Raw genomic sequence first — 16455 nt, 5'->3', positions numbered from 1 at the left:
GTTTGCAACTTACGGTTATAAAAAGCTTTGAATTTTATAAACAGAGTTTTCTGCTCTGATAGGATCTTGGAGGATAAGAATGTTGAGACAGGTGTGGAGAGTGGAGGCCAGCTCATGAGATTTCAGAGGTGAACAATGACTCGACAAGGAACTGGAGAAGGGACATTCAAGGGATTTTTTTGGGCCATGCCCTTAGCATTTGAGTGAAGTTGAGTTTAAGGATAATGGATACATTTGTTTCAAGGCAGGAGAGCATTCAGCCTGAGGCTGAGAACAACTGTAACTGTTAAAGAGCTCAGCACCACTGAAGAGGAACCTCCTGTACTGAAAGGGGACACTAGGAAAGATGTCCTGATGGCACAACTCTGTCCCTTAAAGAGACCATAATACAAAGATCCAAATCTTTTAAAGGAAGCCTGGGTTGAAGGGGCTCCCCACTCCCCAAAAGCTATAACTAAGAAAGCATTTCCTTGGAGTCAGCATGCAGAAGCTGGGGCAGAAATGGGCGCCAGATTCTATCCAAGCTGATGGCAGAGCTTGGCAGCAATGTCCTTGTGGAACTGGTTTTGAAGGTATGAAAGATGCAAAATAGAGGGGTCCTGGAGAATAGCCAAGGCCAGATAATGTGTAGTGAAGTCGGAGTCCATGTAAAGAGGCCCTGAGAGGTCATGTTGTAAAGCCTAGCTGTCACTGGAGACTCCAGGGGACTAGAGATGCGTGGACAACGGGGCCTGTATCAAGGGGTGTTGTGGGCATGGATTGGAGCCAACCTAGTAGAGAATCTGTGTGTGCTGAGAGGGAGGGCGCTGGAGGGGCAGCGCTGGAGGGGCGGGGCTACCCAAGCCTTTGGTGCTCAGTTGATGTATTGGTTACTTTTCTGTTGCTATGATAAAATCCGTGACCAAAACTAACGTAGGGAAGAAAGAGTTTATTTTACCTTATGGTTCCAGAAAGCTTGAGTGTTCATAATGGCAGGGAAGGCCTGGCACAGTGGTGGGCAGGAGCAGAAAGCTCAGGAGGGGGTTTATAAACCCTTAAAGCCCCCCCCCCCCCACACCTTATCTCCTCCATAAGGACATGCGCCTGAGGTTCTATAACCTCGAAGAGCCACACGAACCTGGACCCAAATGTTGGAATCCATGACTCTCTGGGGTATATCTCAGTGACACCTCAACAGTTGGTTGCATTGTAAGCCCAGGTGCCAGCCACAAAGATGGAAGATTTAGTGCTTGCCCTGTTGGATTTTGGCTTTGCTCTGGTTTGACTATTCATTCTTATATTAGTCAGGTCCCAAAGAAACTCAGGACAAATGGCTAATTGTGGTGCCTATTTAACACACAGAAGCTGCCGCTGTTACAGAGTCCTGGCTGCTCTCAGAACCTTTCACCTCTGCCCGCTTCACCAGACCTCTCCAGCCTCCCTCCCCTGCTTCCCTTCCCTTCGCCCAGCTTCTCTTTGTTATATAACCCAACTATTCCGCCATGCACTCTCTTTGGTCACACGCTCTCTTTGGCCATGCCCTATCTTGGTCCTCTTAGTTTTTCTTCCTCTCCTGGTCTCCTCTCCTGTCCCTTTATCTTCTCTTCCTCCCTCTATTTCCCTCTGTCCCCTCCTCTCATAGCCCTGGTCTATTCTGCTAGCCATGTTTAGTCTGGGATCTTCCAGATGCCCCTGGCTGTTCTCGCTCATATCTACAATCAAAACCGTCTCCTCAACCATACCTAGGAGTGGTCATGCCTTTATTTGCATTCAGTATTATATTCTGGTTCTTCCTTTTTGGAACAGGAATTCTTTTTTTTGGATCTATTTATTTATTATGTATAATGTTCTGCCTGCATACCAGAAGAGGGCACCAGATGTCATTATAGGTGGTTGTTGTGACCCACCATGTGGTTGCTCGGAACAGAACTCAGGACCTTTGGAAGAGCAGTCAGTGCTCTTAACCACTGAGCCATATCTCCAGTCCCTGGAACAGGAATTCTTATTCTGTGCCATTATATGTTGAACGTATGTAACTTGTTTTCTATCTGAGTCTATCTTTGGATTTTTAAAGTGTTATAATTGTTAAAGACCATGGGGACTTTTAAAGTTAGACTGAGCTTTAAGGTTTTAAAGTTACATTATCACATGGTTATGAGCCTATAGGGACAAGGGTCAAAAGTTATTGCTTAAAATTAATGAGCTTGGGTGTCAGGTTGACAAACAGTGGAGTTCTAATGATTGGAAAGACCCATCTTCATTTTTGACAGGACTACTCCCAAGCGGGGATCCTGGACTGTACAAAACTGAGAAAGAGGCCTGGTTGCTAGCAATATACATTTATTGTTTTCTCCTGTCTTCCAACATAGTGTGACCACATTTCTAAGTTCCTGCTGTTTTGACTTCTTATCATGATAGATCTTGAGCTGGAAGCTAAAATAAACATTTTCTCTTGTTTTTTTATTAAGTGTTTTAAATTTTCAGTTTCTTTATTAATTTGTGCAGAGCTCAGAGGACAGCTTGCTGGACTTAGTTCTCTTCTTCTATCAAGTGGGTCCTAGGAATGGAACTCAGGCTTCCAGCAAATTACTTCACCAGTGAACCACCTCACTGTCCCCAGCCAGTGTCAGAGTATTCCATCACAGCTACAGGAAATAAACCAAAACACAATTCTTTTTTTTTTTTTTTTTTTCAAGACAGGATTTCTCTGTGTAGCTTTGTGCCTTTCCTGGAACTTGCTTTGTAGACCAGGCTGGCCTCTGCCTCCTGAGTGCTGGGATTAAAGGCTGCGCCACCACCACCCAGCCCAAAACACATACCTTTAAAGATTTTTTTTTTCTTTTTTCTTTGGCTGAGCCTGGCTTTGGTGGCGCATGCCTTTAATAAATTTCAGCACTTGGGAGGCAGAGGCAGGTGGATTTCTGTGAGTTTGAGGCCAGCCTGGTCTATATAGTGAGTGTCAGGACAGCCAGAGTTGTTACACAGAGAAATCCTGTCTTGAAAAACAAAAACAAACAAACATATTTTCTTTTCTAATAAGGCTGCACTGTCCGTTAAGTTGCTATTTTTTTTTAAATTTTCAAGTCTGAAAAACCGTAATCATTTACAGTGACCTGAACATTTCAAACCCTGTTGTTCCAAGTCATTTATATTATAATTGTGCATTTGCTTTTTAAGTGTGCTTTAGTTCCTTGGAGAGAAAAGCAAAGGCTTGCTGGTTAGAGCCAAGCTTTTTGTGATAGGCGGTTGTGTGCCCTGTCTCCAGCCCCCAGACTTTACACGGTTCACTTGGCTTTAGAAGAGAGGCTATGCTTTAAATCCAAAATATTATTCTGACAGTATGTGATGGAACTTTCCACGGCTCACGGATTTACACACTTGAGGGATAAACACAAACGATCGAAAGGCGTTCCGTGGACTAACTCTGTAGGTCACGTGTTTCAGGAAACTTCTGTATTAGGCAGGGGCTGGCCCTGAGCCTATTCTCGGTTGGACAAGAGAGCAGGGAAGAGCACCGAGCAGAGCCCTGACACCCCGGGACCTGTCCCCTCGTGCACCGACCGAGCAGAGTCTTACACCCCCGGGACCCGCCCCCTCGGGCACCGAGCAGAGCCTTACACCCCCGGGACCCGCCCCCTCGGGCACCGAGCAGAGCCTTACACCCCCGGGACCCGCCCCCTCGGGCACCGAGCAGAGTCTTACACCCCCGGGACCCGCCCCCTCGGGCACCTAGCAGAGCCTTACACCCCCGGGACCCGCCCCCTCGGGCACCTAGCAGAGTCTTACACCCCCGGGACCCGCCCCCTCGGGCACCTAGCAGAGTCTTACACCCCCGGGACCCGCCCCCTCGGGCACCTAGCAGAGTCTTACACCCCCGGGACCCGCCCCCTCGGGCACCGAGCAGAGTCTTACACCCCCGGGACCCGCCCCCTCGGGCACCGAGCAGAGTCTTACACCCCCGGGACCCGCCCCCTCGGGCACCGAGCAGAGTCTTACACCCCCGGGACCCGCCCCCTCGGGCACCGAGCAGAGTCTTACACCCCCGGGACCCGCCCCCTCGGGCACCTAGCAGAGTCTTACACCCCCGGGACCCGCCCCCTCGGGCACCGAGCAGAGTCTTACACCCCCGGGACCCGCCCCCTCGGGCACGGAGCAGAGTCTTACACCCCCGGGACCCGGCCCCTCGGGCACCGAGCAGAGCCCCGACACCCCGGGACCCGGCCCCTCGGGCACCGAGCAGAGCCCCGACACCCCGGGACCCGCCCCCTCGGGCACCGAGCAGAGTCTTACACCCCCGGGACCCGGCCCCTCGGGCACCGAGCAGAGCCCCGACACCCCGGGACCCGCCCCCACGGGGCTAGACGGCTCTCGGTCGCAGCCCGGTCCCCGCCCTGATCCGAGACTTCCGGCCGGGGCGGGTCCTCGCATTACCGGCACTTTTGCTGGAGACATGGCGCTGCAGGGCCGCGCGTTCTTTGCCCGGGTGTCCCGCCTGCCCCGCGATCCGGGTCCTCTGAGGGTAAGGCAGCGCGGGGTGGTGAGGGCCAGGCTCGCTTCTGCAGGCCAGGGGCCCCGGGCCGAGGAAGTGGGAAGACCGGGCTTCCTGGGAGCCGGGGGACGTGGAAGAACAAGGGTGCTCGCGGGCAGGGAGGGGGAAGGCCAGGGATCCCGGGACGCCGGCAGGTGAACCAAGCCCAGGGCCTTGGGGTGCAGGGAGGTGAGAGATGCCAGGCAAGGAGAGGTGTGAGGGGACAAGGTTCCAGGACTTGGAGGAGATATGAGGAGAGAGGAGAGGGCTCCAGGGACGCAGTGAGGGGAAAAGAGAGGCCCGGGGGTCCCAGGACGCAGGGAAATAAGAGAGTGGGGGGAAAAAAGAGGTATAAACCTCCGATAAAGGAACTTTCGTTTGTAAATAAGCAGGGAATGGGACACAAGTAGGCTGGGTGAACTCTGGTTTGTCCAGTGTTAGGATGGGAACTCAGATTATTTTGGAAGAGGTCCATTGACCTTTTACCTACTTTTAGCACGCTCCTAGTCAAAGCTGGCCTGCCTGCATAGCTGTCTGTCACTTCTGCGGGTAGGAAAGGGAAAGAGTGGGCTGGCAGGTTGGTTCCGTTGCCGAGGAAGCCTCCCCTGAGCAGCGTTATCGTTCTCAAGCCCCCCACCCCACACACAGTGCCTTGTTTTTGTGGGATGTGACAGGAGTGACTTCATTTTGTATAATGAATTTTCACAAAGCAGATGCACATGAAAATGAAAGAAACGAAAAGTCTTGTGGAAGTTGGTTCTCACTTTCTGCCGCTGGGTCCCAGGATCCAACTCTTGTCAGGCAGGCTTAGGCCTTCCTCCCCCAAATAAACAAGCACAGTATAATAAAGTAATTTGAAAAAAAATCAAAACCTAAACCACGTTTAGATTCACTTTCTAGAGGTGCTTCTCATGGTGGAATCCATTTTTGTTTCCCTCAAGCTTATTTTGTTTTGCTTTTCAACATTTTCCCACCCAAGTCTACAATGGAAATAAAATATGCAAGTGAAGAAACTAGGGAGGAAGAGGAAGAAAAAAAAAGCACTATTTCAAGGCAATCCTTGCCCCTAACTAGGTTAAAAATCTTAAGCTAAAAAGCAGAATTTCCTTATCCAAATAGAAAAGTCAGTCCACCAATTGCTATCCTCACACCCCCTTCAAGTTTGATAGACTGGCCCTGTAGTGTTTACATTAGAAAAATATGGGGTGGTGTGAAAGAACAGGGTACTGGAGGGCAGTGAGGTAGGAAAGGACAGGAGTCCCGGGGACGCAGAGAAGCCCAGGAGGTAGAACAGGGGTCAGACACGGGCTAGAAAGGGCTCCAGATGTGAAGGCAGGAGAGTAGGTGTGGTGATTTCTTCCAGTCAGAGAATCTCCCGTAAGTGGTCTGTCCCCTGCTAGCGTTGGATTGATACTGTTTGTCTTTAAAGATAACACAGCATTGTAAAGACAGACAAAACCGCTGTGTTTCTTTCTTGAGAATTGGTCCTTTTCGTACCGGCCACATCTCTGACCTAGCGATGCTGTTAGGAGTGCAGCCCCGGAGTCACAGAGCAGAATCCCAGTCTTCTGATACCACTGGACGATGCACTTCGAGAAGGAAAAATGAATTCAAAATGATTGCAATCTGACGCTTTGAAATTCATTCGCTTAAGAAAAATGTTAAGGCATGGTGGTGCATACCTTTCATCCCAGCATGTGGGAGGCAGAGGCAGGTGGATCTTGGTGAGTCTGAGGACAGCCTGGTCTACACAGTGAGTTCCAGGACAGCCAGGACTATGTAGAGAGAACCTGTCTCAAAAAAAAAAAAAAGTTCTGAGGAAATAGAGGTGCCTGTCTGCTTGGCACATGGAGGCTGGAGTGGGGTTTGAATCCCGGGGGAAGGAACCACGAGATGCCAAGAAACATTGTATTTTTGAGCGTTAAATATAAGATATTATACTTAAAACTTTCTGTGTCAGAGAAAAGTTCCAATTGTCATAAGCACCATCTGTGAATGCCACTTTAGATTGAATCTTGACCTACGTACACCTCAGTTCAATCCAGTAAATAACTAAGACTCCTGCTTGGCCAAGTGCTGTCCTTGAGATTAAAAAAAAAAAAAAAAAAGACTTTGATCTTAGTTTCTGTTTCATTCTCCTGAGAAAACATTTAATTTAATCAGTTGTTTATCATGAAATGTAATAGTTGGGCTTTCTTTAGAGAGACTCCCTGGTTGAAAAGGCGAGCCTGCACTCAGTGTGGAAATAGATTCACTTATGTTTCTGGAGCGATGGTTAGCATCTCATGATTAGGCTTTGACATACATCTAGTGCAAGGCAAGCAGATGCAACAAAGAATTAGAAGAAGGCAGTGCCGTGAGTCTTGTCAGACTCTGGCCCGTTGGTGCTCACTGCATGACCTTCAGTTTTTATCTCAAGTAATCGCTTTATTATTTTTATAAAAGTGATTCCTGCCCAGTATTAATTTAAGCAGTTTATATAGTTAAATAAGGTACAGAGTAACAATTCTATAAAAAAAAAACAAAGTTTTTTTTTATCCTACTTAAAATTCTGTTATCCCATCTGTAATTCTGTCACATCTGGTTGGCTCACTGATTGCCCCCAACCCAGGACCTGACACAGAGTAAACATGGAAGAAGAGTGTAACATGAGTGACTGTGCACACTATGTTGTGGAGTTGGAAAATTTATCACCATGGTTCACACCAAAAATGTGTGAAAAAGGTTACTACCAGCTCGGACAGACTGAAAACACAGTGCATTATAATGCATAGATGAACAAAATCGTGTATGCAGAGGCAGACAAGGCTGCCTGGAGGAGGAGGGCCCAAGAAGGAATTCCAGCCTAAGGCTGGAGAGATAGCTCAGGGGTTAAGAGTGCTTGCTGCCTTTTCGGAGAACTGAAGTGTGTTTTCCCAGCACTCACACCGTGTAGTCATAACCAGGGGATCTGACACCCACTTCTGTCTTTAGTGGGCATCTGTCTTAATCACTGTTCTATTGCTGTGAAGAGACACCATGACCAAGGCAATTGTTATAAAAGAAAGTGTTTAAGTGGGGGCTTGCTTACAGTTTAAGAGGCTAGTCCATTATTATCATGGCAGAAAGCATGGCAGCATGCATGGCAAGCATGGTGCTGAAGAGGTAGCTGAGAGTTCTACATCAGGACAGCCAGAGAGAGAGGAGAGAGAGAGAGAGAGAGAGAGAGAGAGAGAGAGAGAGAGAGAGAGAGAGAGAGAGAGAGAGAGACAAACATTGGGCTTGGCATGGGCTTTTGAAACCTGAGAGTCCACCCACCAGTGACATACTCCCTCCAACAAGGTCACACCTCCTAATCCTTCTCAAGTAGTTCCATTTCCTGATGACTAAGCATTTAAATATATGAGTCTATAGGGACCATATTCAAATCACCACAGCACCTGTATATATTTGTACATATAAACACATACACACATATACATAAATTAATATAAAAAAGGTAGTTCCGTTTTGAAGAATAACATGTATCAACAAGGAAAGGGTCATTGCCCATTTCTGCAAGTTGAAATGATTTGATGTATGCTGGGAGCGATCCCCAGCGGTGGAGGGATCCTGCAGAGGATGTACGGAGTCGGTGGGGAAGGAAGTGAGTCAGGCCATGGTGGTTGGGAGAATCTTGCAGCCTGACTGACTAGCAGTCAGAGTGTTTATTTATACAGAATTTAGTTAGCAGGGATACATTCATGATGTTCCAAAACATAGATCATATCATTTTTGTTTTTGGACATGTGTTTCACTTCCTTTTGCTCATCTTTTAGTCATCATTAATAAATTATGACAGAACAGAACTATCATTTCCAATCATTTCCCCTCAAGTTTTGACATCATTAATAAACAGAGTTATCATTCTTACTCATTAACCCCATAACCCAATTTTTGAGAATCTAGAGGCATATGACAGCCTGTGCTCAGGCTGGTTGTTTTGGTTGCTTCAAGGACATTAGACCAAAACAAAATCTTCACCCACCCTGGGCATTTTGTCATGTCTCAAGCAATGTATTATTAACTCTTAGTGGTCAGAGTGCCCAGGAAAAACCCTTAGGCTAAAGCTGATGCAGTTATTATTCAAATTCTGGCATAATACAATCAATAATCACATTTATATCCTTATAGTATTTGTCTATATGTCTAATCCTGGCATTCTGTTGTTCCTTGGTCATATGACATTGTAGTGGCTCTATATGAGCTAACTTCTAAGAGAGGGAGGTCCTGACACCTCATGCTTTCATTATCTTTCCACTCCATACTTTGCTCATCAGTATGTCTCTATATAGGGCAAAGTTGTATGCTACATAATTGTCTGAGTGTACAGTGGGAAGAGCCTTGTAATCTGAACTGTGGACAATTCCTCTAGCCCACCAAATCTTGTTGACCTTTTTAATTTTACTTTGTTTTGAATATCTTGTTCCTGTGTAAGTAGAGGAACAGATGTTTCAAGACTATCTCATAACCTCATAAAGAGACCTCTGGCTTCTTTATGTGTCACAACCTCCAAGGCATAAGGAAGACCTTCAAGTAGATAAGGATATCTCCCTCAAAGTGTGTGTGTGTGTGTGGGGGGGGGGACAGTATGTTCAGGACTTTCCTGGATAAGCTTAGAAGCAGCATTGCTGGGAGAAGGCATACATGATTCATAAGGAATTTTCCATCAACCCAACATCCCCAAATTGTACAAATATTAAAAGTGCCCCAAGTATGTAACAGGTGGAGATGACAACCAAAGGTGACATGGCAGCCATCATGTGTCTCAGCTCTGCTGGATCTTTGTCAAGCAGCTGTGCTGGCCCTATGACTTCTGCCATTCCGTCCAGATGTGGCTGTGCCAGATGTAGTACAGTTTGTGTCTTAGTACATGGAAAGAAGTATATGATCTTGGTCTAAGGACATCGTGGTAAAATCCAGTCTGTGTTTGCTTGGTGTCCTTGATGTTGCAGAGCTTCAGAAGAAATGCTGTCTCTTTCTTCCATTCGGAAGAAGATAATCCCAAAGTATCACTGTTTTACTTTTATTTATTAATTTTAAAAATATTTATTTATCCTTAGTTCATGTGTATGAATGTTTTGGCTTCATGTATGTCTCTGCACCAGATGCATTCTTGGTGCCTGCAGAGGCCAGAAGAGGCCATCAGTTTACCGATGACTGGAGTTACAGATGGTTTCAGTCACCACTCAGGTGCTGGGAACCAAACCCAGGCCTTTGAAGAGCAGTAGAATCTTTACTGCTGAACCATATCTCCACACCCACTTCTACCTGTAGCAATGGCCTACTTCCATTCTATGCCATCCTGTAACATGCACCAAGGTTTAATATACTGTATATTTCTCTTAGTTGTTTATCCCATTCCCCAAAATCTAATCTCACCAAAGATAGAATAGTGTATCTTTATTTCTTTGTCCACTGCTACATTGTCATTGCCTAGAATAGTGTTTGGGGCAGAGTAGATGCTCAATTAAAAATTTGCTAAAAATAAGTAAGTGGATGAACTTTACCATAATGTCTGTTTTCTGTCTAATAATTTTCCGCATAAGCAAATTGTATAATCCAAACAAACCTTCTGTAAGAACAGGGATTCTGATTGTTAGTTCAATGATGAGAGTCATGTTACTCTTGGCTAATGTAATAGAGAGTCAAGAAGAGATGTCTCAAGGGCAGACAGGAATGAAGACCAATGGAACACCTCCAACCATTCCCTAATTCATCTGTTTCATTTATTATGCAGCACTGGGAAACATCTTGGTCTGCATCTAACTACAAATAGATAAGAGCTGTAATAACAGTGGAAAGTACACCCCGTAGCACAGAGTAATGACTTTTTCAAGGACTTTGGTTCATTCTATGAGATGTGTCATTACTCAGAAATGAAATTTCTGCCTTGCTCTCGGCAACTGCATGATTCAGCCTATCCTTTGGAGCTTGGAGTCCAGCAATGCATTTTCTTTTCCATCCAGGCTCGTTGTTGCTGTGGCAACAAGATCTGAGCTCCCCAGGAGCTCAGCGTCCCAGCACTCTGTGCAGTGCTCTGTTGTAAGTTGTAGATGGGTAGGGATGCTCAGGTGGTACACAGCTCTCTGTGCAGTGCTCTGTTGTAAGATGGGTAGGGGTGCTCAGGTGGCACACAGCACTCTGTGCAGTGCTCTGTTGTAAGTTGTAGATGGGTAGGGATGCTCAGGTGGTACACAGCTCTCTGTGCAGTGCTCTGTTGTAAGTTGTAGATGGGTAGGAATGCTCAGGTGGTACACAGCTCTCTGTGCAGTGTTCTGTTGTAAGTTGTAGATGGGTAGGGATGCTCAGGTGGTACGCAGCACTCTGTGCAGTGTTCTGTTGTAAGTTGTAGATGGGTAGGGATGCTCAGGTGGTACGCAGCACTCTGTGCAGTGTTCTTTTGTAAGTTGTAGATGGGTAGGGGTGCTCAGGTGGTACACAGCTCTCTGTGCAGTGCTCTGTTGTAAGATGGGTAGGGGTGCTCAGGTGGCACACAGCACTCTGTGCAGTGCTCTGTTGTAAGTTGTAGATGGGTAGGGATGCTCAGGTGGCGCACACAGTTACAGAGTGCACTTCAGCTAGCAGGTGAAGAGCCGGGAGAGGGGAGTCACAGAGTTTGGACAATTTAGTTCTTTAAGTTTTTAGGGTCATGGTTGGCATTCAGGGTGCTGGGGGCAGTTCTTACTCTCTAAGAACCTTGCTTTCTGCATTGGAAAGTACAGAAGAGCTGTCCCTCCTGCTAAGAACTGTAGGTGCTATACTGAAAAGGCAGTGTCTGGACACTAAAAAGGACATGTGACTGGCACAGACAAGCACATTCTAGCAACCAGACAAAAACTGCAAGAAGCAATGGAAGACTTATTATATGCAGGCAATACAGGGAGTGCTTTGGAAGTATACAGGTGCACAGTTTCACATCCTTTGAAATATATGGTTGGCCAGTTTTTACCAAACTGATGTTATATGACAGTTAAAGAACAGTCTGCACAAACTCCCACTTTTGTGTGAATCGGAGTCAAAATAAATTTTATCTAAAAATATTCACCTGACACAAATCAACAGACCCTCAGCCCCTGCCCCTCTCCCTGAAAGAACCATGGAAGGAGTTCATTGTCTACCCTGGAACTCGCAGCCAAGTGTTAAAGGCAGAGTACTTCAGATAAGGTGGCTGTTTGTGAACTGTTTTGGTGATGCTCTTCTGAGATGTTTCCATCTCAGACCTTCCTGGGTTATGTGCTTGCACACTCTTTTGTGTTGGATATTTCAAATGAAATACCATCTAATGAATGTGGAATACTCAAGCAGTGTTATGCTGTGTCTATCTTGTTAGTCTTTTTCTGATAGTTTACTACAATGAGTAGTTTCTTGTGGGTTGTTTCAGAAGCTTTTGCGATTGTGTCAACACATAGGAAGATAGCCTCTTCTGAAAAAGCACGTGGTGGAGATTATGCATCACTTTCTTTGCATCTTTCTTTTAACGCATAATGCTTCATATTGGTGATATTCAGCAGACATTGTCGATCAGTTGGACAAACTATCTGTGGCAGTGTTCACCTTCAGCATGTGAGTTGTGCCCTTCTCTCAGTAGGTAATAGGTCCATGCTTTATGAATGGCTTTGGCTATTTCGAGCCTGTTGCAGTTCCATATCAACTTTAGGATAGTTTTGTCAACTTTTGTAAAAAGTGAAATAGAATTTTAATAAGGATGTAATTTGTTTTCAATGCTGGCAATAGAACCCAGGGCCTTGTACATGCTAGGTAAATGCTCTACCACTGAACTATACCTCTTGCTCCTTAATGCTTGTAACTCGATCGAAGGGTATTACATGTGACATTTTGATCAGTGTTGCCAAATTGGTCTCCAGAGAAGTAGGCACCAATCGGAGGGGAAATGGTGACTTTCACCTAGTTTTGACTGGTGCTTCTGCCAAGTTGAAAAAGAGTAGTTCAGGCTATCGAGAAAAACAGAGCAAAGGTTAGGAGGTGAAAGTTCTTGGCAAGCTTCAGGAGTGCTGCAGCAATAGTAGCTACAGATTTGACTGTCAGAACTGGTAGGAAGTAGCTTTAGAAAAGCAAGCTGAGACCACACTAGGTGGGTGCCTTCAAAGACCCAAGTACAGTCCTCAAAACCCATATACAACTGGGTCAGGTAGTACACACAATCCTGGGAAGGCGGAGGTGGGAGGACCCCTGGGACATGCTGGTCAGCCAGTCTAGCCCAAGCAGCAATTTTCAGATCAATGATGGACCCTGTTCCAAAGAACACGGTGGTCAGCCACTGAGGAGTGGTATTCATGGTTGATCTCTGGCACGTGCCTTTGCACTCTCTCTCTCTCAAATTCATACACACGGATGGAGAGAGGAGAGAGAGAGAGAGAAAAATCGAAGTGTGTGGTTTTGTCTTTTTCATTCTGGATGTATCCATGCTTTTAAAGTATGCAGTTTGATTGTGGAGGCCCTGATCAACAGTCATTATGTTGGCGGTGTAACAGCTGAGCCAATCTTTACTAAATATGGATCTGTTCAGCCTCACAACTTCCCTGTGAAAATCTATTGTTTAATGAATTTTACAGATTTGAAACTGACTTTTCTTTAAAAAAAAATCTGGCATGTTTAAGTACTATTTTTTTAAAAGATATTATTTTACATGGACTTCCAGGAGCTTGTTTGTGGTGCAAAAAGCAAAACAACACCAACAACGTGATCTACAAGAATCCCAAACTTGTCCCACTTCCTTTCGTATTGATGCTTGGGTTTTGTTTAGACAAGGGGTCATCACTCAAATGTCTCAGGGCCCTGAAGGCTCTGGAAATGAAGAAGGCCTCTCAGTGAAAGGGCCACACTTAGCTTGTATGACTGGAGGCTGGGCAGATGCAAAACTTACCTCAGGTGGGCATGGCTTAGAGTTGTACTGACTCATGTAGTCTTTGTATGACTTGTGAGTTTTATGTGAAGTTTCCCAGCATCTTAATCTTGACTCAAAGTTTCAAGACTTGGTGCTAGCTTCATAATACACATTTGGCCTAAGATTACCAATGCATGTATATTTTAGTTAACCTTAACATTGTTGGTATTCAACAGACATTGTTGAGCAATTGGACAAGCTATCTGTGGCAGTGTTCACCTTCAGCATGTGAGTTGTGTCCTTCTTTCAGTGGGTAATAGGTCCATGCTTTATGAATGGCTTTGGCTATTTCAAGCCTATTGCAGTTCCATATCAATTTTAGGATAGTCTCATAAACTTTTGTAAAAAGTGAAAGAATTTTAATAAGGATGTAATTTGTTTTCAATGCTGGCAATAGAACCCAGGGCCTCGTACATGCTAGGTAAATGCTCTACCACTGAACTATACCTCTTGCTCCTTAATGCTTGTCTTTGAACAGCTTACTTTAGGCTAGCAAAAATCAATAAGTAATTTAGAAATGAACCTCATCTATGTCTTTTAATCCCTTAAGGAAAGGACAAAGACAATACTTTCTCAGAATTGCCATTTTGAGGATAAATGTGATCACCCTTGATGTACATGCTGGGTATGATAGGAGATGCTGCTGAGTATGGAAGTGGGAGGGGTGAGAGTTGGTCTTCCAAAGGCCGATTTAGAGCTCAACATGTAATAAGTAGGCATTTCCAAAATATGAAGACTTTAGAAAGTTTTGAAAAGTTCAGGACATCAAAGATCTACAAGGAAACCAATGCTGATGAGAAAGGTATTATTTCTTTTTCTTTTTTTTTTTTCTGCTTTTTTTTTTTTTTTTTTTATTTTGCAATACAATTCAGTTCTACATATCAGCCACGGATTCCCTTGTTCTCCCCCTTCCCGTCCCCCTCACCTTCCCCCCAACCGCCCCCCATTCCCATCTCCTCCAGGGCAAAGCCTTCCCCACAGACTGAGGTCAACCTGGTAGACTCAGTCCAGGTAGGTCTAGTCCCCTCCTCCCAGGCCGAGCCAAACAATTCTGCATAGGCCCCAGGTTTCAAACAGCCAACTCATGCAATGAGCACAAGATCTGGTCCCACTGCCTGGATGACTCCCAAACAGATCAGATCAAGCCAATCAACTGTCTCACCCATTCAGAGGGCCTGATCCAGTGGGGACCCCTCAGCCATTGGTTCATAGCTCATGTGTTTCCATTCATTTGGCTATTTGTCCCTGTGCTTTATCCAACCTTGGTCTCAACAATTCTCACTCATATAAACCCTCCTCATTCTCGCTAATTGGACTCCCAGAGATCCACCCAGGGCCTAGTCATGGATCTCTGCATCCAGATCCCTCAGTAGTTGGATGAGGTTTCTAGCACAACAATTAGGGTGTTTGGCCATCCCATCACCAGAGTAGGTCAGTTCGGGCTGTCTCTCGACCATTGCCGGCAGTCTGTTGTGTGGGTATCTTTGTGGATTTCTGTGGGCCTCTCTAGCACTTTGCTTCTTCCTATTCTCATGTGGTCTTCATTTACCATGGTCTCCTATTCCTTGTTCTCCCTCTCTGTTGTTGATCCAGCTGGGATCTCCTGCTCCCCCAAGCTCTCTTTCCCTCGACCCTCGCCTTTCATTACCCCCACTCATGTCCAGGCTGTTCATGTAGATCTCATTCCATTTCTCTGTCATTGGGCGATCCCTGTGTCTTTCTTGGGGTCCTGTTTTCCAGGTAGCCTCCCTGGTGATGTGAGTAGCAGACAAGTCATCCTTGTTTCATGTCTAGTATCCTGCTATGAGTGAGTACATACCATGTTTGTTTTTCTGAGTCTGGGTTACCTCACTCAGGATGATTTTTTCTAGATCCATCCATTTGTCTGCAAACCTCATGATGTCATTGTTTTTCTCTGCTGAGTAGTATTCCATTGTGTATATGTACCACATTTTGTTTATCCATTCTTCAGTTGAAGGGCATCTAGGTTGTTTCCATGTTCTGACTATTACAAACAATGCTGATATGAACATAGCTGAACAAGTGCTCTTATGGTGTGGTTGAGCATTCCTTGGGTATATGCTCAAGAGTGGTATAGCTGGATCTTGGGGGAGATGGATTCCCAATTTTCTAAGAAAGCGCCATATTGATTTCCAAAGTGGTTGTACAAGCTTGCATTCCCACCAGCAGTGGAGGAGAGTTCCCCTAGCACCACATCCTCTCTAGCATAAGGTGTCTTCAGTGTTTTTGATCTTAGCCATTCTGACAGGCGTAAGGTGGTATGTCAGAGTTGTTTTGATTTGCATTTCCCTGATGATTAGGGATGTTGAGCAATTCCTTAAATGTCTTTCGGCCATTTGAGTTTCCTCTGTTGAGAATTCTCTGTTTAGCTCTATAGCCCATTTCTTAATTGGACTGTTGGGCATTTTGATGTCTAATTTCTTGAGTTCCTTATATATTCTGGATATCAGTCCTCTGTCAGATGTGGGGTTGGTGAAGATCTTTCCCCATTCTGTAGGCTGTTGCTTTGCCTTGTTGACCATATCCTTTGCTCTACAAAAGCTTCTCAGTTTCAAGAGGTCCCATTGATTGATTGTTTCTCTCAGAGTCTGTGCTACTGGTGTTCTATTTAGGAAGTGGTCTCCTATGCCAATGCGTTCAAGACTACTTCCTACTTTCTCTTCTAGCAGGTTCAGAGTAGCTGGATTTATGTTGAGGTCCTTGATCCACTTGGACTTAAGTTTTGTGCATGGTGATAGATATGGATCTATTTGCAGCCTTCTACATGTTGATATCCAGTTTTGCCAGCACCATTTGTTGAAGATGATTTCTTTTTTCCATTGTGCACTTTTGGCTTCTTTGTCAAAAATTATATGTTCATAGGTGTGCGGATTAATGTCAGGGTCTTCAATTCGATTCCATTGGTCCACATGTCAGTTTTTATGCCAGTGAGAAAGGTATTATTTCTAACTAAAGAAAAAAAAAACCTTACTTCTAAATAAGCCACATGTAGAAAAAAAAT

General features: G+C 45.3%; 1 protein-coding gene across 1 annotated transcript in view; it reads left to right on the top strand.

Moving 5' to 3' along the window:
* Window positions 1-4118: 4118 nt before the first annotated feature.
* The window catches only part of Decr1 (2,4-dienoyl-CoA reductase 1), a 31227-nt gene continuing 18890 nt past the window's right edge, over window positions 4119-16455 (top strand). Inside the window, exon 1 of the mRNA XM_052718488.1 lies at window positions 4119-4498. Coding sequence (XP_052574448.1) covers window positions 4430-4498 — 69 coding nt within the window. The 5' untranslated portion in view covers window positions 4119-4429. The remainder of the gene's footprint in view (window positions 4499-16455) is intronic.

Source organism: Peromyscus californicus, unplaced genomic scaffold (assembly GCF_007827085.1).
Source record: "Peromyscus californicus insignis strain IS unplaced genomic scaffold, ASM782708v3 Scaffold_5__1_contigs__length_169319896, whole genome shotgun sequence".
Classification (NCBI taxonomy): Eukaryota; Metazoa; Chordata; class Mammalia; order Rodentia; family Cricetidae; genus Peromyscus; species Peromyscus californicus.
This window is presented reverse-complemented; position numbering and strand designations above follow the sequence as displayed.